Source organism: Acinonyx jubatus, chromosome C1, assembly GCF_027475565.1.
Source record: "Acinonyx jubatus isolate Ajub_Pintada_27869175 chromosome C1, VMU_Ajub_asm_v1.0, whole genome shotgun sequence".
NCBI classification, from domain to species: Eukaryota; Metazoa; Chordata; class Mammalia; order Carnivora; family Felidae; genus Acinonyx; species Acinonyx jubatus.
This window is the reverse complement of record NC_069381.1, coordinates 9040226-9063405: the sequence shown is the minus strand read 5'-3', so window position 1 is coordinate 9063405 and position 23180 is coordinate 9040226. Positions and strand designations below refer to the sequence as shown.

General features: G+C 43.8%; 1 protein-coding gene across 10 annotated transcripts in view; it reads right to left on the bottom strand.

Moving 5' to 3' along the window:
* Positions 1–23180, bottom strand: part of VPS13D (vacuolar protein sorting 13 homolog D) — a 256101-nt gene that overhangs the window by 97664 nt on the left and 135257 nt on the right. For all 10 annotated transcript variants that reach the window (XM_027060372.2, XM_027060377.2, XM_027060374.2 and 7 more), the window contains 8 exons: positions 17745–17908; positions 16297–16405; positions 14021–14200; positions 11587–11703; positions 10626–10775; positions 4892–5041; positions 3901–3997; positions 1697–1845 (listed from right to left, as the gene is read on the bottom strand). In XM_027060372.2, coding sequence (XP_026916173.2) covers positions 1697–1845; positions 3901–3997; positions 4892–5041; positions 10626–10775; positions 11587–11703; positions 14021–14200; positions 16297–16405; positions 17745–17908 — 1116 coding nt within the window. The remainder of the gene's footprint in view (positions 1–1696; positions 1846–3900; positions 3998–4891; positions 5042–10625; positions 10776–11586; positions 11704–14020; positions 14201–16296; positions 16406–17744; positions 17909–23180) is intronic.

Below are 23180 nucleotides of genomic sequence, written 5' to 3'. Positions count from 1 at the left end.
GTGTGTTGGCAGACTGCATCCCATGAGGCCCACACATGTGTTTTGTTAGGCCCGCAAGGTTTTTAAAGAAAACAACTCAAATCAGCTGCCAACGTTTCAAAACCAGGAGATTCCACATAAAAATCCAGATTTCCGGCTTCACTTTAAAAATCTGAAGCTCCGGCAACACTGGGTTCACATTACCCTATGACAGCAACGGGCTGGAGCTGAGCCGAGGCTGCCCCCTCAGACGAAGCGGGCACGCCCCGCGTGCAATGGTCCCCACCATACCGCTTCACTTAATACATTGCTGCCATAGTCCCCGTAGGCATCTGAATTTACGACTCCAAGTTGATTCCTTATTTGTTCAGGTCTATAGCTATTCCTACTCAGAGGAGAGACCATCATGTGGCATCTCAAAGAAGGCAGCATGGGGCAGTGGAGATGTCCTCGGCTGGTGGTTAGTGGCGAGATGAGTGCCTTGATAACCGTCTGCGAGGGCAACGAAGGAAAGAACCAGAAGCAATGGGGTCAAGCTGCAGCGAGGCAGATTTAGACGCAATCTAAGCAAAGACCTAACGACCACCCGGGTCCTACTCCTGTTCCCATTACATCTACCTCCACAGGCTTGAGTAGAAGAACGCGCTGAACTCCAACATCCTTGTTCACTGAGCAGGAGGATCGCTGAAGACTCTTACAGCTCTAAAATTCCCTGAGGCCCCAGGCACCCGGATGGCTCAGTCGGTTAAGCATCCAACTTCGGCTCAGGTCATGATCTCATGGCTCGTGGGTTCGAGCCCCACACTGGGCTCTGTGCTGACAGCTCAGAGCCAGCAGCCCGCTTCAGATTCTGTGTCTCCCTCTCTCTGCCCCTCCACTGCCCACCTGCACCCCCCCGCAATCTCTCTCTCAAAAAAAAAAAAAAAACACTAAAAAATTTTTTTGTTTAATTTTCTCAGGCCTTACGTTCTGGAGGGGCATCTAGATAGCATATTGCATAGTACAGCACAGTATAAACTTTACAGTCGCATAGACTTGGATTTAAATCCCATCCCCATCCCTCAAAGTAGATCATATTGCAGCAAACAAAGATGAAATTCGGGGTCTCTCTGTCAAATGCGTATCAGGATGATCTGCAGGAGTGTCACATTCAGATATGGTGGTAGGCAAGGCCACATCTCAGTGGTATGCAGTTGAGTGTGTTTCTTGAAGGTGGTAGACGTTTCTAGTACCAACCCTTCACAAAGAGGTGCATACTCAGGAGGAGAGAACTAGGAGGACAGGCAGGCAGGGCTCTGGCACAAAAGGAAGATACTATCTTGGTTGTGGCTTTTCTCCTGAATCTGGGAGTGGCCCTAGGAAAGTAGGTTCTTAGTTCATTGAGGTAATGCCAAGAGCTAAACAGATGGCAGATGGGTTTTATGTCATTCTCTGTTCACTCACATTACTCCTCAATCTTTAGCAAAGGCATACTTAAACATAAAAAAAAACAAGCCGCATATACGTATACATACTATACATACACATATGTATATACAGTATACATACATACATACATACATACCTATACATACATATACACGTCAAACCTTCAAAACGGGAAACCTGGAAAAATATCTGCTACAAATGATGATACTAGACAGAAAAGGCCAATAGTAAACACATTCATTCTTTTCCAGGGAAAGTCATTTTATAACTTACCCAGGTATCAGCTCACCTTAAGATCCAATGGAAGCTTGTTGGAGGTGAACACACTCAGCTTGATCTGGGGAATGCTGATTTTGAGATTTTCAAAGTAATATCGAATTGGTGTTCCACCTTGCTCAGCAGTCTTTTCATGGAGGTTTTCATCATACTTTTCCACCTCTGGTACAAAGTAAAACGGTGAATTAAAACAAAACAAAACAAAACAAAACAAAAAACAAAACAAAACAAAACTGAACCTCCTGAAGTCTCATAATTCCAATGTTTGTGTTCGTGTTGAAAAAAATTCACAGAAAAATGTAAATATCTATTTCTGTAAACTTAGTTTTTCAGGGTTTGGTGACGTGTACGGTATCCTGATGTCATTTCTTTGTAAAAGCAGATCTGTTTCATGTTGTTTACCGAAAAAGTACAATAGCCTAACCTTTTGATTTGCGACGCTGTGCCATCTGGCAGATGTCATCTTTGGAAAAACTAATGCAGGTGGGGAAGCCAAAGGCCACGGGCGTGTTTGTTGGCAATGAGTTTTCTAGAAACTGTGTTGCTGTTGTTATTATTATGATTATTATAAACGACCCAGGTTATCTGAACTTATTTTGTATTTGGAGTGTAGTTTAACTGAATCATAATGAACAACATGACCAATTAAATAATGCAGCTGAATGAAACAGAGTGCCTTAAAAGAAAAACAGACTGCAGGCTCTAAAGAAGTGACATCATGGCAGTAAGCAAGCACCTTCTCTCCCAAATGGTGGATATTTGTTAAAGTAGCGGAGTCAAGGCAGATTTTTTTTTTTTTTACTTCTCATGAAGTAAAAAGGATTAACATGGGCTCGCACACAGTAATGGGCTCGGTTATTTTCTCCTGTACCCACACCCATCCGGCCAGCTTATTTTCACTTGGCTTCACGTGCCTTAGAAATAAAACCAAGGAGATTGAACAAAGCTGCCTATCAAACAAATTTATACCATCAGCTATCATAGTTCTATTTACAGAAAGAAAGGAAATAGGTTTTAGAAAACGATACTGCGACAGACACCTGCTTATCTGTATTCAGGGAACAGAAATAGTTATAGAAAGTGGAGACGCCCCAGTGAAAGACAGGCCAGGATTTTACAAAAGTCTAAATCATTTCTACAATGTTTGGTGAGAAATTTACTCAGAGAAACCTACGAGAACACCATGTCCAATAGAATTTAAAGTAAAACTTCCCAGGAAGGTGCCAAAAGAGAATGGCCACGTGGCAGGCAGGCCCTCAAGTGGCTGTCCAAATGCAAACAGGTATTGGCGTTCCAATCCAAAGTGGAAAACACAGTTTTCAACAGATAGGATCTTCCTCTTGATCCCAATTACACTTAAAGTTTAAATTCTAAGTCTGGGTTAAAGAGCAAAAATATTTGTCTTGCACTGTTTGTATGTGTGTACATATGTACACATGTCCCCAGTGATTTTTGTCTCTAGCCAATGTGGGCACATAAACATAAGTCTATCTTATAATTTCTTCAGGCTCGATATTTGATATTTGGTTTAGTCTTCAAAAGACTAAGCATTACTGACTTCTTTCTAAGCTCTATATACAGTCTTACAAAGGCCATGAGGAGGTATCTAAAATAAAGAGACAAAAGCAAAATGATTTCTATAGCAACTGCTAGAAAAATTTAGGTTTTCAATAGCTTATCTTACTCCCCTCTCCACAGAAGAGTCCAGTAACTAGAAAGCCTGGTAATGACATTAAGGCATAAGGGTATGATTGTAAAAAGGTAAGAAGTTAAGGCTAGCCAATTTTTTTTTTCCTCATCTAAACCAAAGGAACTGCCGAAGGGATTTCTGATTCTTGGCCCTGAGTCTGTTTAATAAACAAAGGTTAGGAAACAAAGTGGTTTGCTAAATGACTAACATCATTTCTGTTATCCTAGAGCAGACGAGTCAGAAAAACACACTACAAAGAGGAAAAGTGTGCTGTTTCCCAAAGGCTTACCCCCGGGTACTCCGGGATACCTCTGAGAAGCTTCCTTCGGGCCCATGTCAGCCCTGCAGTCAACAAGCCGTACCCGGAAAGAAAACCACTGAGACACAAGCCTTGGCTTCCGGGCTCAGGTTGTGAGGTGCAAAGGGAGCTTGTCGGGCACCCAGAGGCCACCCGTTTTCATAAGCAGACTAAGAAATGCCATTCTTCGGTCAACTCCCAGACACACACCTAGAGCATTCAACGGTACCTGATTCTGCTTGATCATAGCCAAAAAAACTCAGCAGCTTGAGAAGCAGTTTCTCCTCAATTTGCACTGTGAATCTCTGAGCCGTGATCATCAGATGCTAGAGATAAAGAAATTCTGATTAAAAGTGTAAACGCCAGAAGGAACTCTTACCTGTGCCAGTAAGAAGGCCCCAAATGACAATGGTATGGTTTCTTCACTCATGGGATTATATAATCACGTTGCCAAATGATCCCTGGGTCATCTCTCTCTCTATACTGTTACAGTTAGCCAAAAATCCCAGATGTTCAGTAGACAATTCACCACCCTGTTGTTTGGTTTCTGGGGCATCCGTGTCTCCTCTGTCGGGATCACACTTGCAGATGCACTGCCTCGGACAGCGTTGTGGCACTGAGTTTCCGTGGACAGTAGTTACTTTAAGGAGCAGTAGGATTTGAGGGCCGCATACAGGCTTGGCCCCCACTGGCACTGGTGACAAAGGGCCAGAAATATGGGAAGCAACCTCTTGGCTCCCACCTTTCCAGAATCTGTTGCTGTAACAGCTAGCTTGTACACGGAAACTTCTTTACGAAAGAAAGCGACCTGCTTTTATTAAACAGTGTGGCAGCTTACCCAAGAGCACATGTGTCCCGAGGGCAGACCCCTCCTACCACTCCTTTTCTAATTACTCTCTTTTCAGAACACATCTGGATCGTGCCTGGTCCTGACCAATCTGGACGATGCTATGCTTTCCCACAGACTTCGCTTCGATGAATACAGACTCTGGCCTGTATGCCTATATGGATTCGGCACAATCACGCACAAGGTCATCGAAATCACAGTTGTGAGAAGAGCTGCTGTAAATTCCTCGACACCGTGGGGTAAGTCACTCGTGCCCCAACCCCACAGGACGACTCCCAGCCACACCCCTCATCGCTGCTCAGAGACCCGGCTGAGAGAACAAATCACCCCCCTGCCACCGTGCCAGACCCGCCAGCCTCTCCCACCCGCCTACCTTGTAGATGTTGGTCAGCGCGCTCTTACTGGGGAACTTCACCGCATTCACTTGCACGGCAGGGCCGGTCTCAATGACCTCATTCTCGTTGCTCAGGGGAGTCACATAGAGCATGAAGGGCTGAGTGGTGCCAATGAGCTGATTGTCCACCTAACGCACGAGAAGGCAGCGAATCAAAACGAGAACACACAATGGCTCCGTTCTCAGTTTTTACTTTTAAGTGGGGTCTCGTCACACGTAGGATACTCAAAAGTACCCATGTTACTGTGTCTCAACGGCAGCTGGAAAAATATACCTGCACTGACGGCCAGCACTGATTGCAGCAGGAATGACAACAGAAGCTACCCTTTATCTGGGCACCAAGCTAGTCTCCTTGCACGCATGGGACCTTGCACCACCGAGTCATGGGACACCGGGGGTGTCAGTTACTAGAGTCTGGGCTCTACTCTGCAATCCTCACCACAACCTCCTGAGGACTATCCCTGTCCTCACATCACAGATGAAGAAGCTGAGACCCGAGGCCTTTGCTTAAGGCTGCACAGCTGGTCAATCACAGAACTACGACTTGACTCTAGGTCGGCCTGACCCCAAGCCCAGCGCTCCCAACCACCATGCTACTGACGAATGAAGTGAACGGACACTAGGCAACGAAAACCAGGGCATCAGTAGCGCAAGTGGCTACTAAATGGAAACGGTGGTCTGTCCTAAAGTCAAGTCCCTGCCAGGAAGGAAACAGTGATGTCAGTGGCATTAGGGATGGCTCTAATCACCCACGCCCGTCAGCACCATAACTGAGAATGCACGCCACACTCCACCATGTTTACGGATGTCAGAAGGCTCACTGCAGGAAGCAGCCACCTCCACTCTGTTTGCCACCAAAACTCCGTACCAGGAGGAGGAAAGAGAACATCTGTTGGGAACCCCTAGCGTACTTCCACACATCACCTAGCATACCCCTTACTACCACTCTAACGGCTAAGTATTATTCCTCCCCATTTTACAAACACGTGAACAGAAGCTTAGAGACATCAAGTCACTTGTCCAGACACACAGAGCTAGTAGGCAGAAGAGCTGGGATTCAAATGCAGGCATTTCTGGCACAAATCCTGCGACCCTTCCATCAGATCACATGGACTGCCACACAGCCCTTTGTATAAACTGCTGGCTGTCGAGGTGCAGAGGTAAGGGCAAGGCCATGAACACTTTTTCCCACTTCCGTCCTTGCCCTACTGTGTACTCCCCTCCACAGCAGCAACACTCGTCTTCCAAAAATACAAATCAAGTCATGCCCCTCCTTCCTTTCCACCTGTCAGTGGCTTCCCTTTCTCTTAGGATGAAACCAAACTTCTCCCCATGGCCTGGGGGATGTAGACACTGCCCATTTCCTTGTCTTCACCACAGAGCAGTCTCTCCTCCACACAGCACTCTCTCCTCCACAGAGCACTCTCCTCCACAGAGCACTCTCTCCTCCACAGAGCACTCTCTTATGACCCCCACACATGAGCCTACCAGTTGTTTCTCAAAAGTGGGCAACTCTCCCCACTCAGAGGCTCTGGATTCGGAGGGAATGCTTTTTACCCTCAAATCCTTCTCCATGGCTCGCTCAATGTCTTCTTCGAAATTCAGCTCTCACTTCTCAGGAAAACCTTCCAGGGCCACTTGATCTAAAAAGCAGCTTGATCCCGCTCTATTCTTTATGACTGTATTCACAGCTGCTAATTATTTATTCACTTGCTTGCATATTTATTGGCTGACTTCTTCTCTCGGCTGTTACCCAAAGAGAGCAGAAACCTCATCTTCTGAGTTATGACTGTATCTCCAGATACAGCTGATGCTTAACACTTTACTGAGTGAATGAATCACCTGTCATATCCAATAGAGGAAAGAACAGGAAAGTTCTCACCCTGGTCTGACCTCTCCTTTGTTCTTTCCCCAAACATATTTGATACAAGATGTGTCAGAGTTAGGAATTCTAGTTTTATTCTCCAATTAGATTAGATGCTCCCTAAGGACGGGACTGTATTTTCTATTTTTAAATGTTCATCCTCACAGTGCTGTAATCATAGTAAACACTCAAATCTATTTTCTATGATTTACAGCACACATTAAATCAAAAGGTATTGTAGTAGAAAAAAAAATTTTTAATTAAAAAGTTAATGAAATTCACAAAGAACAAATGACTCCATGGATCTTCCTCTGTAAGGTCAAAAATGAAAGACAAAGAAATTAGAAGCACAAGATATTAACTTTCTATCTGTCCTCAAACAAATGGGATGTGATTAGCCTGAACTATCTGCTCTTTGTGATACAGGATAAAAGAAAACATTTTTCTGAAAGGGGGTTTCGGCGCGATGCAAGTGCATGCCGTGAGCGGGAGCAGGAGGCTGCCCACCTGGGGAAGGAAGTACAGTCTAGGTCTTTGGATCCTTCCGGAAATATTTACCAGGAAGTGTTTTCCTGGACACGTCAACCCTGGTGGAGGCTGGGATAAAGGCCTGCAAGTGTGATGCTACCAGAGAAGAGCTGTCTTAGCGTGACAACAAAACACTGGCAGAAACTGTCAAAATCAACCTTTTCAGAACTCCGAGTCAACCAAAGGCTTGCAACGACCCAGGGATCAGTTACTGGAAACTCAGCAAGAACGGTGAGCTCTGTGGCGTTCCCATGATCCTTTCCCATCCGCTTTCTCCAGGTCCAATGAGGCCTCGAATACCAACAGCCCCGCCCCGCACCCTGGCAGCCAGTGGGGGAGGGGCGGGGACCAGCTTCCAGCTCCCCTAAAAGCTCCATTCCCAGAGAACTGTCACGTTTGGGGCTTGTCTGGCACGTCTCCCATTCCTGGTATCAGTAATTTGTGTCTTCTCTTTTTTTCCCCTGATCAGACTCATTAGAGGACTGCTAACTTTACGGATCTTCTCAAAGAACCAGCTTTTGAGGGTTTTCTTGTTTTGTTTTGTTTTTTTACTGTAGTTGCTGGTTTCTTTTTCAGTGATTCCCATTGGGATTTTCATTATTTCCTTTCTTCTGTTTATTTTGGGCTTCATTTGTTGTTGTTGTTCAGTTTCTTAAGATGACACCTGAATTCATGGTTTTCAGACCTTTCTCCTCTAATATCTAGCGCTATAAATCTCACTTCGGTACAGGTTCAGTGAGTGGCGTTCCGCTGATTCTGAGATGTCGTGTTTTCATCTTCATTCAGTTCAAAATATTTCCTAATTTCTATTAGGTTTCTATTGATTTCTTTGACCCATGGGCTATTCAGAAGTGTGTTTTATGGTTTCTAAACATTTGGGGGATTTTTCCAGCTATCTTTCTGTTATTTCAATTTGATTCCATTGTGATCAAAGGACATACCGTGTGACTTGAGTCCTTTTGCCCTTGGGAATTGTCTCCTCGTCCAGAATGGGGTCTCTCTTGGAAATGTTTCACCTGCACTTGAGAAGAACGTGTTCTCTGCTGTTGCTAGGTGGACTGCTGGATAAATGTCAATTAGGCCTACCTGGCTGGGAGTGCTATTCAAATCTAGTACGGCTGTGATTACTTGCTGCTTATGTGCTTATTCTATTGATTATTCACAGAGGGCAACGGAATCTTCTACTATAACCATGTACTTGTTCATTTCTTCTTTCAGTGCTATCAATTTTTGCTTCCTATATTTCAAAGCCCCACAATCAGGTACGTAAATAGGATCGTTATGGCCTCCCGACAAACTCTTTTATCGTTAGGGAATTCTCTTCCTTATCCTGGTAATATGCTTTGCTCTGCAATTGATTCTGATGGTAATCAGAATCACTATCAGTGAATCACTCTCTTATGATTCCACTCTCTTATGACTAGGCCTAGCTCAGTATGTCTTTTTCCATTCTTCTCTTTTTCACCTATTTGTGTCTTTATATTTAAAATGTTTCTTGGAGGCAGCATATAATTGGAACTTGCTTTTTTTTATCCCATCTGATCATCTCTGCCTTTTCATTGGAGGTGTTTGTAGCATCTACATTCATTTAATTGATACAATTAGGTCTGAATGAGTCTATCATCTTGCTATTTGTTTTCTATTTGTCTTACCCACTCTTTCCCATGTTTTCTGCTTTTTCTGCCTTCTCTCGGATTATCCATTTTATCTCCTTTGTCGGATTATTAGTGGTAGCTCTTTGTTGCTTTAGGATTTATAGTATTCATCTTTAACTTACCGATTTTTGTTGAAAGGACAGCATACTCCTTCACATGTATTAACATTACAGTTAATACACGTCCATTTCTCCCCTCCAGACTTCATGCTATGGTTGTCATTCACTTTATTCTGACATGTCCTACATGTCCTAGCCCAAAACACAGTGCTGTTACTTTTGTCTAAGCAGTTGATCATTTCTTAAAGAGATCTAAACAATTAGAAAATAATCTTATAGATTCAGCCACGTACTTATCATTTCAGGTACTCTTCGTTCCTTTACGCAGACCCAGATTTCCAGCTGCTACCACTTCCCTGTGCCTGAATGATGTTCTTTAACTTTATCTTTTTAGCGTGAATCTGCCAGGAATGAGTTCTTTTAGATTTGTATGTCTAAAAACATTTTTATTTCGCTCTTGTTTCGGAGAGACACAGTCGCCGGGCATAGAATTCTAGGTTGACAGTCTTTCCTCCTTCCAGTACTTTAAAGATGTTGTGTATGGTCCTGTCACTCGCACGGTTCCCAATGAGCAGTCAGCTGCCACTCTCACCTTTGCTGCTGCACGTGACATGTCTTGTTTAATCTGGATGACTTATCACGGTTAATTATAACGCACCGTGGTACAGTTTCCTTTGCATGCATGTGCACGTGCGTGTTTGGACTTGTGCTTGAGCTTCTTCTGCCTGTGAGTTTAGTTTTCATTAAGTTTGGAAAATTTATGACCAAGATTTCTTCCACTATTTTTTATATGCCCTCCTCTCAATCTTGGCCTTCGGGGACTCCAATCATCTGTATGTTAGGTTGCTTGAGGTTGTCCCCTAGGTCACTGATGCTGTTTTCTTCTTACGGATGATTTTTCTCTGGGCATTTCAATTTGGACAATTTCTATTGCTATGTCTTCAAGTTCACTAATCTTTTTTCTGTACTGCGTCATCTGCTATTAATTGAATGCAGTGTGTTTTTCATTTTAATCTCTAGAAGTCTAAGTTTCTCGTATCTTCTATGTCTCTACCTTTGTGAACATGTACAATGTAGTTATAATAACAGTTTTAATGTTCTTCTTTGAAAATTCTAACATCTGTGTTAGCTCTGGGTCAGTTCGACTGATTATCTCATTATATATTTTGTTTTCCTACCCCTTTGCACACCTGGTAATTTTTGACAGGATGCCAGATCTTGTGAATTTGACTTTGTTGGGTGTTGAATATTTTTATATCCCATTAAGTCTTAAGCTTTGTTCAGGGATACAGTTAAATTACTTGGAAACAGATCGATCCTTTCAGAGTTTCCTTTTATGATTTGTTAGGCAGGTCTGGAGCAGTGCTCAGCCGAGGGCTAATTATAGTTCACTGGGAACGCAAGACTTTCTGGAGACTCTTCCCCCTGTCACATATGTTATTAGTGTTTTCAGTCCGGCTAGGGGAACAAAGCCCATCCCCAGCCCTGAAGGTCATGATAAGATCGCTGCCGAAGCATTAACGTTTTTAGGACACCAAACACTGGATCTGGCTGGGTGTTCAGCAAGAACACAGGCGGATTAATAAATTGAGAACTGCCCGCATTACCTGTACATCCTGTATGCTGAGTTCGAGCATATGACTGGTTGCCAACTGTGTATAGTGCACATTGATTCCTGTAAGACTTGCAAAGACCAGTTCTTCTGGGGCTTTATTAATTAAGGACAACCCAATTCCACCTTCTAACTTCACAAGCACCTGAAAGGAAACCAAAATACAACACAGTGACAGTCTAAAACAGAGGCCAAGGTAGCCAGGAGAGGACAAGGAAAGAAATGGCTTTAAATCCCTCTACTTTACCTCTGAGCAGAAGAAAAGCACTTAGAGAAGAATCGTATTGTCCAGCTCCGTCCTCTTGCCAGGCGCCTTTCTCTCCAGGCACAGTGCCCACCCCACCCAGAACTCCAAAGTGATATGAAAATACTCTCTTGGAGCTCTGAGGACATTCTGCATTTCATTACAGGAAAATAATTTTTGAAAATCTTTCTCCCTTTTTGGGATGCAAGCTTTTAGTAAGTTATTCACTGAAATTTGTAATATCCGACACAGTGCTTTACCTATAGGTCCTTAATTTTAAAAAATCACTAAATAAATATCCAGTAAGTGTGCATTTTCATGTTCATTTCATGTTCCTTTTCAAACTTTTTACTTTCCAATGCCCAAACAGGGAGAGAGGAAGAAAGACAACAAGAGAAAGCTGGGGCCCCTCAAAAAAAATCTAGTTGCGTTATTCTCGACCTTCAGTCCTGTGTAAATTCAAATCATTTAGCTGTCTTTATTGTCATCTTACTTCAGCAACATTTGTTACATTCAGATTCAACTTTAGCTATCATTTAATTAACATATTCACACATACATGTTGTGATAACAGTAAACACCATGAAGCAACAGCCATATTTAGAATTCACAGAGGGCAGAGAGAAAAGAGGTCTAAAACTGAGAAAACCACAGAGCAAAACTCTAAACAAATTTCTGATAAAGAAATAAGTGTGCAATACTCAAAACTTACTTCTAATTCCTGCTCTGTGTCTGGATTCTTCAATTTCTGTACCTCTTGTTCAGTTACAGGAAGTTCACCCACTTCATATGATGAACGGTCACTTTTCCGTTGGGAGAAATCTGTTATCTGAAGTCAAAACACTATACTGAGAGGGCTCATACTTCCACAGTGAAACCTATTCCATACCAACTAGATAGATCAAAAGTCACTATCTGCTCAACCATCCTGTGGAAGTTCATGGTTTCCAAAGCACTGCCAAGTAAGACTTAATGTAATAATGAAGTAAACTTGGTTTTAAGTCTACATGGCAAATGCCAAGCTGCAGACCATGAGAACCTCATATGGGGGAGCGGGGGGAGGCATATGCAGGTGATTTAGAATTATACAGGTCAAGTCAAAATACGCAAACCTCAAGATCACTGCATTCAACATTTGTCTTAAAAGAAGGGTGCTTTTATTTTATTTTTAAGTGTTTATTTATAGGGGCACCTGGGTGGCTCAGTCAGTTAAGCGTCCGACTTCGGCTCAGGTCATGATCTCACGTTTCGTGGGTTCGAGCCCCGCGTCGGGATCTGTGCTGACAGCTCAGAGCCTGGAGCCCGCTTCGGATTCTTTGTCTCCCTCTCTCTCTGCCCCTCCCCTGCTTGTGCTCTGTCTCTCAAAAATAAATAAATGTGTAAAAAAAAAAAAAAATTTTTTTTTTTTTACAGTGTTTATTTATTTTTTGAGCAGGGTTGGAAGGGCAGAGAGGAATCCCAAACAGGCTCCACACTGTCAGCACAGAGCCCGATACAGGACTCAATCTCATGAACCATGAGATCATGACCTGAGCCCAAACCAAGAGTCTGACGCTTAACCAACTGAGCCAGGCAGCCGCCTCAAGAAGGGTGCTTTTATTTTTTTTATTTTTTAAATGTTTTATTTTATTTTTGAGAGACAGAGAGAGACTGCATGAGTTGGGGAGGAGCAGAGAAACAGGGAGACACAGAATCCGAAGCGGGATCCAGGCTCCAAGCGGTCAGCACAGAGCCGGACGTGGGGCTCGAACCCACCGACTGTGAGATCGTGACCTGAGCCAAAGTCGGACACCTAACCGACTGAGCCACCCAGGCGCCCAAGAAGGGTGCTTTTAGAAAAGATGTTGTGGATTATGACGAACTTCCTCAGACAGTTCACCCTTACACACCAGCCTCTTTCCTTTTCTCCTTAGCTCTCTAATTACACCCTGACCTAAGCACATGACCTCCAGCACATCTCTCTCGAGCGTCCCACCCATATTTACACTGATTTCTGGACATTTTCACGTGGACAACATATCTAACAAGTCCAAAACTTAACTCCCCATTCCTCTCAGAAGTCTCTTCAGTGTTCATGTCTTAGTGACACGGATTATTGTCCTACTTGCCCAAATCAAAATTCTGAAAGCCATTCCTGACTCCTTCCTCTCATTCTCACCTTCCAACAATCAGGAAATCTGTCAGACTCTCCTCCTTAATAAGCTTCCATTTCTACTTGTTTCTCTCCAACCTCTTCAGCCCTACCCCTGCCACCTGCTTGAATCGGGGCCACACACCCTCATCTGCATTGCTGTAGCGGCCCCTCAGCTGGTCTTCTATCTCCAGTTTTCCTCCACACTGCAGACAGAGCGAGCGAGCGAAAAACATTTCTGTTCACGTCATTCCCTGACTCCTCACTGCCACAGCAAACCCCCAAAATTTGTAGCATGTATCAGGCTTTTAATAATCTGGCCCCAGCCTTAATTTTGAGCATAGACTCAGTGCCAGTTGGGTGTCTCCCTTTTATTTCCAGGCCTTCACTTATCAACTTTCCAAATACTATATGTGCTTAGTACCTCGCATCGTACCTGGCTCCAATAAGTGCTCGATAAATAACTGTGGGACGAACACTCTTATTATTTGGGCACGTCCCTCTACCTTTCCTCTTGATCTGGCTAACATAAGTCCTTTCAGTTAACCTTTAGACCTCAGCTTAAGTATTACTTCTCTTAGGATCCCCAAGCCTCCAAACCTGGGAATACAAATCCTTTCTATATATGCAATGTAACACCCTCCCCTCCTGCTCTCAAAACACAATACTGTCATTGTGTGATCAGGGACCTCATGTGTCTTGTTGTTAATGCCACTGATATGGCAATTATTGGAAGATTTATAATATATGATGAACGATAATAAAAATAATAATATGTAGCATTCTTGGCATTACCTTCTTGAATTCATATACTTTTTTTAATATCATCTTATATTTTTATAGTTTCAATTCTTATAACAACTTTGTGAGGCAGGTCTTGCCCCCATTTTATAAATGAAGACATCATATCCTCATAACCAGAAAAATGTTTCCATAAATATTTGTTGAATGCCTAACCAATGTGTGGGGGGAAAGCACAGCGAGATTCATGTCAATTCTCAGGATATATCATCACCTGGAGGGCTCTAGTCGGTCCGTCTGGGATGACTCTGATGGATAACATTCCAGAACCAGGCCTCATTTTTTGGTTGATAAATTGTTGTTCAGGTGGCACTGGCCCCAAAAGCTCCATGGAAGTATCAGGACCAAGAACAACTTCAGCTCCGTCAAACAAACCAGAAAGCCCTCCTTTGGCCTGAAAGAATAAAGATGTGTAAGAAAAGGAGAGGCCCTGGCTCTGACAACTTAACATATCATTTGAAACAAGTTATCAAATGTAAATTCTCTTTTGAAGGGTCATGGTCCATTCTTAACAAAAACATTTACTATTTTTTCAGCTTTGCAGAAGATGAAAACCAGGAGGATTACCTGGGCAAGACAGATAGTTACGCTACACGAATGAAGAGAATTCTGAATAAGAATAGGGTATGTTGGTTTAGTAATAACTTCTAGTCATTAAGATAAGCTTTAAAAAAGTACCAAAGCCCTGTTGCCCTGTTTCTCATTTTGGGTTTGCTTAAAACCCTAAGACATTCTGAAAATAAAGCAATTATAACTGTCATTCAACTCTCCAATAAGAAGCAAATTCTGGAGTTGAAAACCTCCCCAAACAGGCCTGTGGTTGGACAGTCAGCTCAAATATTCAGAAGATGACACCTGTTCTAAAATGAAACCGGGAATGGTGAATGTCACCTGAGAGCCAGATATTCAGACCTTTGGAGAAAAGTATCTTCTGCTATCTGCCCTGAGCAAAACGGAAGTCTACAGGACAATGCCAACGAGACAGCAGATACAGGGCTAGAGAAGACAATGGCTAGAGTATCTCGACCCCCTTTGTTAATTTTTAAATACTGAGTAATCAAAAGGAAACTTCAAGCTGGCTTTAAAGAACACATTTCAACATGGAGAAAGCTTTTTACGACTGTTGTAAGTTCAGAAATAAAGTGTGTACGCAGCCTTATCAGGGCAGTGTCAGGAGATGGTTAACGCCTTCGATTACTTTCTTTAGAATAGGAAGATTGAAACAAGCTTATTTCCCTAACCAAGGCACACTTTGCTCTGCTGAATACTGTTATTATAGGGTCACTCACAAGCAGAGAAATGATGTAATGGATTCGAGAAGCAACAAAACACCAGAAAAAGATTTTTTGGTGCGGGTGGGGGTACTCTGAGAGAATCGGAATTACATGGGCTTTAGGAACAAACTGGAAGTAAAGCCAGGGTCAGACATGGGGCCCAACAATTATAACACACCCTCTCTTGCCTCCAGAAGCCTGAACTGTATTGCTAATTGAAAATCACAAATCCATTCCAGATGTGTGCTTCATAGAAGTAAGCAGCTCGTCTTTGATGAAAAAAGCTCAGGGCAACAGAGATAGAGAAAATAAGTCTCACCAAACAGCAGGCAGAGGTTCCTTACAGTTTTGCTCAGTGCCCTGGAGAACAACCTCCCATTTTGGAGGGACAGCCTGGTTTCCACTAGGGACAAACACCAAGAGTTCTCTGGCGAGGGCCTGGTGTTCCAGTGTTTAACTTTTGGGCAAAGCCCCGGGCTGAGGCAGAAACGCTCCTTGTCACCCATGTTGTTCAGCCCTCGGCCCAAGCCTCTGACACAGAACTTCCTATCAACTCATCTCAGACCCATGGTCTCATTTCTCACATGAAGCCAGAAGGGCAGAAAATCCAAACTCCTGGTAATTTTCCAAACACGTATTTGCTTATGAAGTACCTGGCAGCTTATCGTGGGGTAGACTGGCTGAGGACAGAGGACACTGACCAGCAATTTTCATTCTGACATTTGCTACAACAATTAAACGCTTATTTGGGTACCACTAAGAACGCAGAAATTGACAGAGTCTGGAGAATGTAGAGCCCACGACGATTACTCACCATCTCCTAGAACACTTCACAAAAGACTGGTGTAGATGGCACATTAACTTCACAGGCCTAAAGCTACTGCACCTAACTTAGCAGTGGGCTCTTTGCTGGCATTTTTCTTTCTTTCTTTTAAAACTCACAACTTACACCACCAAAGAAAAACAACCAGATAAGCCAAGGAAAAAACCCCATTACTTTCAGGCAACCACTCCCAATACAGTTCTCATATATTATCACCTTAAAAAATATTTCCCCTATGAGTGCATATAGATGCACAAGTTTCTTGACTTTCCCTTGCTCTGGAATTACTTTTCCCCATTCAGCAACACATTGCCGTATATACCAATTGATACTTTGTTTCAAAGAGGGCTCCAACACGGCTTGCTACAACTGGGGGTGTCAAACACTACTGACCTGGACAACCAACCCATGTAACCCACAGGTCAGTTTTCCTTCTCGGAAACTCCACGTCTGAGTTGTGCTTCGCCTGCGATCAGGCTTTCTTAGCATCAGTGGCTCATACCTGGAACACAGGAGAGTGCAATGAATACTCTGAGTCAAATACATTCGGCTTGAAGAGAATATCGGGGTTGTGGTTTTGCTCTTTCTTCCAACATGCTCCACTTTTAAAACCTAATGGGCAGGTGACGCCTGGGTGGCTCGGTTGGTTTAGCATCTGACTTCCACTCAGGTCATGGTCTCATGGTTCATGGGTTTCAGCCCCGCGTTGGGCTCTGTGCTGACGGCTCAGAACCTGCAGCCTGCTTGGGATTCTGTGTCTCCCTCTCTCTCTGCCCCTCCCCTGCTCACGCTGTGTCTCTCTCTCTCAAAAATAAACATTAAAATAAATAAACAAACAAACCACACACACACACACACACACACACACACACACACACACAAACCCTAATGGGCAGGTAGCCTGGAATCTCGTGACAGCTAAGTATCTCTTAATGAGAGAGGAGGAATAAGCCAAAACGGAACGCAATAAACAGGAGGACACAAAGGAGTACCGGTACTTTTAAGGATTCTACTAGATGTAATGATCAGGTTCCTGCATTCCCACAGCGACAGGCAGTCTGAGAAGGGCTATCTGCTAAAAAGATCTTGAAATATTTTCAAGAGACCTTTTTCTGTTTAATTACAATTACTTTTATGTTGGGTTTTCACTTGTAAGTTATGTAAAGTCATTTTGGAAGTGAATTTTGGAAGGTATTAACTGGAAAAAAATAAACTGACTGCATAAAGACACTAAGGCATAGGCAAATCAAATAACTTATCTGTCCCTAATAACCAATTTGAACCCAAAGAGCTCATCATAAAAACATCTTTGATTGTTCTCTCAATAATTCACTTCTGCTTTTGAAATATTTAACAAAATTCTTAGAAAGACCAAAAAAAAAAAAAAAAAAAAAAAAAAAAAACCCAAACTAAAAACAAAAAAAAAACAACTGCTCAGGGTGCCTGGGTGGCTCAGTGAGTTGTGTGTCTGATTTAGTTTTGGCTCAAGTCACGATCCCAGAGTCGTGGGATCGAGCCCCGTGTTGGGCTCCGAGCTGAGTGTGGAGCCTGCTTAGGATTATCTCCCTCTCCCTCTCTTTCTCTCCCTCTGTCCCTCTCCCTGTTTGTGCTCTTGCTCTCTCTCTCTCAAATAAAAATAAATAAATAATATTAAAAACAAACAAACAAACAAAGGCTCAAAACTTGTATCTGGGAACACGACAGGTCTTTCACTGAAAAAAAATACAAATATAAAGATACAAATTCTTACTTCATTTATAGTCTCACTTTTTGGTGTGTATTTCCACTGAAACTGAGTTTGGAAGCAAAGAATTCACATCAAAGGTTGTTTAGAAAATTACCTGTTGTCAGTTACTGCGGCAAGGCCAGCGATGTCTAAAATGGCGGAACCCTCGGGGGAGCGGGCCGCAGAGGGCTTACTGGGGTTGTGGGGCACCGAAGACCCCTCGTGGGCCAGCATGCCCGTGCCGGTCATCCTCCACAGCTGGGAGCGCTTCCCGGGCTCCTGAGGGCAGAGACACAAGGACACAGAAAGCTGTCACAGGCAGCCAGGCTTCAGGTAATGGAGTCAAGAGCTGCACACAAGGGCTAAGTTCTCCATTCAAAGCCGTACTAAAAGGCATTTTCCACATTATACAATTCTAACTTCCATTGTCGTCAATCCTGAGGTGCACCTAGGATGAAATACACTGAACTCGTCAACCAAACAACCCCAAATTACGAATAATGTAAACTTAAAAAATGTATTCTTCTCATATACTTGGTATTTTCTGAGCAAACTAGTGAGTTGAGGTTCGGTCTAATCTCCATTAGCTGCACAGCTAGGATAAGTGCTGTTCCAGATGGTGACCCTCAGGTGCCCTGACCTTAGAGAGGGATCCAATTATATAAAGTATATATGATAGTCTTTATATGTGATCACTGGTAATCCTCATAACTGGCAGACAACCAGAATTTACCAGATGTCTTCTCCCTTCCTGTGTTTCTAGTGGAAGTAGACTATATTGAGGGATTCTAATTTACAGATTAATGGTATTCAAATATCAGGTTGACTGAATTCAAAGGTTATGCTAAGGTGATTGCTGCTAATTTTAAATATAGTTTCTTCTTAGGAATATTTTACAAGCAGCACTTGACTTCCAGGTCAATCCACGGAGGTCTATAAAATCCGCTATATTCAAGAAGGAATAATAATAATAATACTTATTGAGAATTTACTATGTGCCAGCCAGTGATCCATGGGATTTATTCATTCAGTCCTCATTTGACCCACAAAACAATCCAATGACATATATCCTCTTATTGTCCTTACTCACAGGTGAGGAAGTTACGGTTCAGGGAGATGAGGACGCTTTCCTGTGGTCACATGACCTGGAGGTGGTGGCGTGGGGAGTTCACCTCCACAGCCTGATTTCAAGGTCAACATGCTTAACCATTCTGCTCACACGGCCTTCCTAACACGATGTGGCTGGTTCTGGTTCCGTAACACCTAACCACTAGAATTCTTGCTGGGTGAACATATACTCTGGCTAGACCTATCAGGATGACATCCACTCTCACCAGCTGGGAGCTCCTCCAGAGTGACAAACTTGTGGGTACCATAAACTGGGTCTGGGTACCATGCTGCCCCCGTGTTGGAAAGACAACTTCCGCGTTACATTTTCTTTTTTAATGTTTGTTTATTTTTGAGAGAGAGGAGAGAGAGCGAGCGAGCACAAGCAGGGAAGGGGCAGTGAGAGAAGGGGACAGAGGATTCAATGCGGGCTCTATGCCGACAGCCCAATGTAGGGCTTGAACGCACAAACGGTGAGATCATGACCTGAGCCAGAGTCAGACACTTAACCAACTGAGCCACCCAGGCACCTCACATTCTACAGAGTAAAAACTAACGACATAATACGAATACGAATTCCAAATGCCAGGATTTTAAACCAGGCTGCACCATTTACCAGCTGAGTGACCTTGGACAGGTTACTCAATCCCTCAGAGCTTCTGTTTCCTGATCTGTCAAAGGGGGAAACTAGCTATTGTTTAGGGTTCTTGTGATAAGTGTAACAAACAGAAGGCACTCAGCACATGCCTGGCACAGGGTATGACCTCAATAAATGTTTGCTGTGTCATTTTGACCACAGTTCTTTACACAGCCCTCTATGTACCTCATCTTAGCTGATCCTTCTCCCAAACCTGCTAGATTGGGAAGAAAGTGAGGTTCAGGGAGGAATGTGAAATACCAGATATCATATGTCTTTAAGGGAGGGTGCTGTCTCTCCCGTGCTGCCGCCTCCCATGTCTATAGAGATGGAACAGACCTCTGTGTCTCCCTCTGAAGTCCCCACAGGCTCACATCTCTGCTCGCAGTGGGAGAGCCCGTCTACCCACAGTGCCAAATCCACATGGCAAAGTATCTCAATTACCCTGCAGGTGTTCCAGACCGGGAATCTAAGCACAGATGCTTTATGAAATCAAGTTTTCATCCATGGATTCCTCTACTGTCTGCCTTTATGTACAGACTCATCGTAGTTGGAAACTACCAACATTTCCATGTAAAAATCTGAGCCGTACCGTTCTCCTTCCAGTTCCCTACCCCCCTTCCCTCACAATTTAGCCCTAAGACCTTTAGATGACACCGAGGAGGACAGAAGCCCATGGGGATTGTGGGTGTTGGGGTGGGGGGCGGACAGCCCAGAGTGCGGTGCTGAAGCCCAAGGCGGGTGATGATCCTCACGTGGGACTGGGGGACGAAGGCTTCGTGTGGATGGTCAGAGACGAAGAGAGGGCAGAAGAGCATTCCTGCGAGGGGCGGGGTGGAAGGGGTGCTGTCCAGGATGTGGAGATGGGAGCCGGAGCCGGGGAGCGGGCTGTTTATACAGGGATGGGGTGCAAGATCAATTTGTGATGTGGGGCTGGAATTGGAAAGAATCAGTGAGAACTGCTGGTTTTTAAGATGGAGAGATACAGAAATATGCAAAATATATATGTATATGAGATATGCGTGTGTACGTGCACGTGTGTCACGTCTGTGTGTGCACCTGTATTACGGCGTGCGTGTGCGCGCAGGTGTGCAGGTATACATAGTCCATGCACAGGTGGAAGCCCTAGGTCTGTGCCCTGGGAGAGCCTGGAAACAACACCACCATGACAACAAGTGCACCCAGTGTATACAGCTTAGCTTTCTAACTTCCATTCTCGGATAAGAGGGATCAGAAGTGGCAAACCCAGAAAAGCAGCAGGGAAAGTTCAGACGAGCCCAGAATAACCTGCTGTGTTAGAAAGTAAGGAAGTGTTCAAGGACTGAGGGGCATACGTCCAATGGACACAGAAGGTTGAAGAGCTCCCACGGGCCAAATACGGGAATTGAGCACTAAACGTATCCTAACGGTAACAGGTAACACGCTGAGTAAAAGAGGAATCTATACCCACGACAGACGCGACGCTATGGATGACACTGCCACGCCCACCCCAAATTCTCATGTTGGAGACCTCACCCGAAACTTTGATGGTATTTGGAAATGGAACCTTTGGGTAGTAATTAGGTTTAGACAAGGGCGCACGAGGGGGGGCTCTCCTGATGGACTTAGTGCCGTTGCAAGAACAGACACTGAGCTTGCTTTCTCCCCCCCACCTAGAGTCTCTGCCATTTGAGGACACCGCAAGAAGGCACAAGTCTACAAGTCAGGACGTGGGCCCTCAGCAGGGAACCAAAGGGCCAGCACCCTGATTCTGTACCTCCCAGCCTCCAGAACTGTGAGAAATAAATTCCCATTATTCAAGTCATCCGGTCTGTAGTATTTCGTTATACAAGTCCAGGCTAATACGTATACATAACACACAGCAACTGTGATGAGGTTCAGGATATCTACACAGTCTCAAAGTACCTGTCCACAAGGTCTTTACTAAATATGAGGGCAAGACAGAAACTTCAGTTCACGGTACAGAAGGCCAGCAGCCATCACCTTCCTCTACTGCTAAAGCACCAACAGTAACAGGACGAATCAAAACCACAGCATCACTTCTATAGAATTTCTGCCCATTTTTCTCTTACTAAATTTGAGATTCGTTCACTATAAAAAGTAAAAAACAAAAAACACCAACAGAAACAAAAACCCAACCAACCAACCAACAATCTAAAATGTCACTCTCTTCGTTCCTGACTAAAGAGCAGAAGTCCCGTTGCTAATGCTAATTCTTAGAACTCTGCTTGGTTTTGGACGTCAGCATAACTTATTTATATCCACCCTCCTAAGTGCCATTTTTCATCCCCATCAAAGGAAATTAACAGTAAAAATGTTACATAAATTATCACATCCTCTTCAAAGTGTTTTTGCTACTTCATAAAAAAATTTCCTTTTCTCTGCTTAACAGTCCCCTAGTCCTTGGAGATTACACACCTATTTGACATTGCTGTTTTGCTGATCACACCCGGTGATCCAATCCCAGCTGGTAAATCACCTCACTCCCGAGTTCGTTTCCATTCATGCTAACATCCTCCTCGACTTGAACACTCTCTGAAAGCCATCTGACAACATCATTTCCAAGGACGCTCTGCCACTTATTTTTTCAATTCACTGGACTTGTCGGACTCGCTGCTTTCAATTTCTAGATTATTGCTTTTCCAAATTTTCTTCTTCACAATCCCCCCATAAAAGCCTCCAGAACTGGGCGCTTTCAATTACTATGCCTCGTGGTCTCTTTAGTTGTCACCATCCCCAAATCTTATTTCCAAAATGCATCTCACACGTAAGCGCGGCCTCCCATGGAGTGTGAGAACACGGTAAGCAAACCTGAATTAAGTGACTTTGAATGGGTGGAACAGAAGAATTACCAGTACTGATAGGGTGACGGATGGGTGAACCTTGGAAACACCACGCTAAGCCTAAGAGGCCGCTCATAAAACACCAACCATATGCAAGCCCAGACAAGGAAGGACGCAGAGACAGAAAGTAGATGAGTGACTGCTTAGGGCTGCAGAGCAAGAAAAAAATGGCGTCAGAGCTAGAGACACAGGGTCTCTTTTGGAGGTGCTGAAATGTTCCGAAGTTGAGTGTGATGCTGCTTGCACGTATCTGTGGATATACTACAAAGCACTGAACTGTACACTTTAAGTGGGGGGCCTGTATATGAATTGCATCTCAGTAAAGCTGTTAAAAATGTAAAAGTGAATTAAAAACACATGTGTATTCAAGTTTCACTTGAATGATCTGAACCTGCCTGGTTCCCCAGTTACAAATTTGCTAAGAGCTGTACAAACTCACATCCAGGTGAGGCGACGCCACTGACACACGCGCCACCACCTCTGGTGATAAAAGGGGTCCTTTGTCCCCATCCGGGCAACTGGTAAAGAGACACTCTCTACCAGGGTTATTTTGGGACTGTGTGATTTACATTATGCAAAATCTTCTGGAACACAGCCGTCAGGTAAACAGGTTTTAAATCATCATCATCGGTAATCTCCCTCCTCTTAAAGTCACTTCTACGCCTCTGAGTTCTCAGGCGCCTTTCGTGTTCAGGTTTGAACTACTTATCGCCAGTCTGTCTGCCATCTGTGCTGCTTCCGGCCAGATTTGCCTGCCTTCCTCTCTATACGTAGGTCTACTAGCGGAAACATTTCCCTAAACTGACCCTTGGAAAGAACGTGTGTCGGCATAAAAAGGGGGAAAGTTGTCAGTTTGATCATTTTTCCGTTCAGTTTAGGAAAAAGTAGACTGGGGAGCCATTTCAACGGAAAAAGAGAGTATTGAGAACAGCAAATCATGACTCGGGAAAAAAATGAATTTAAA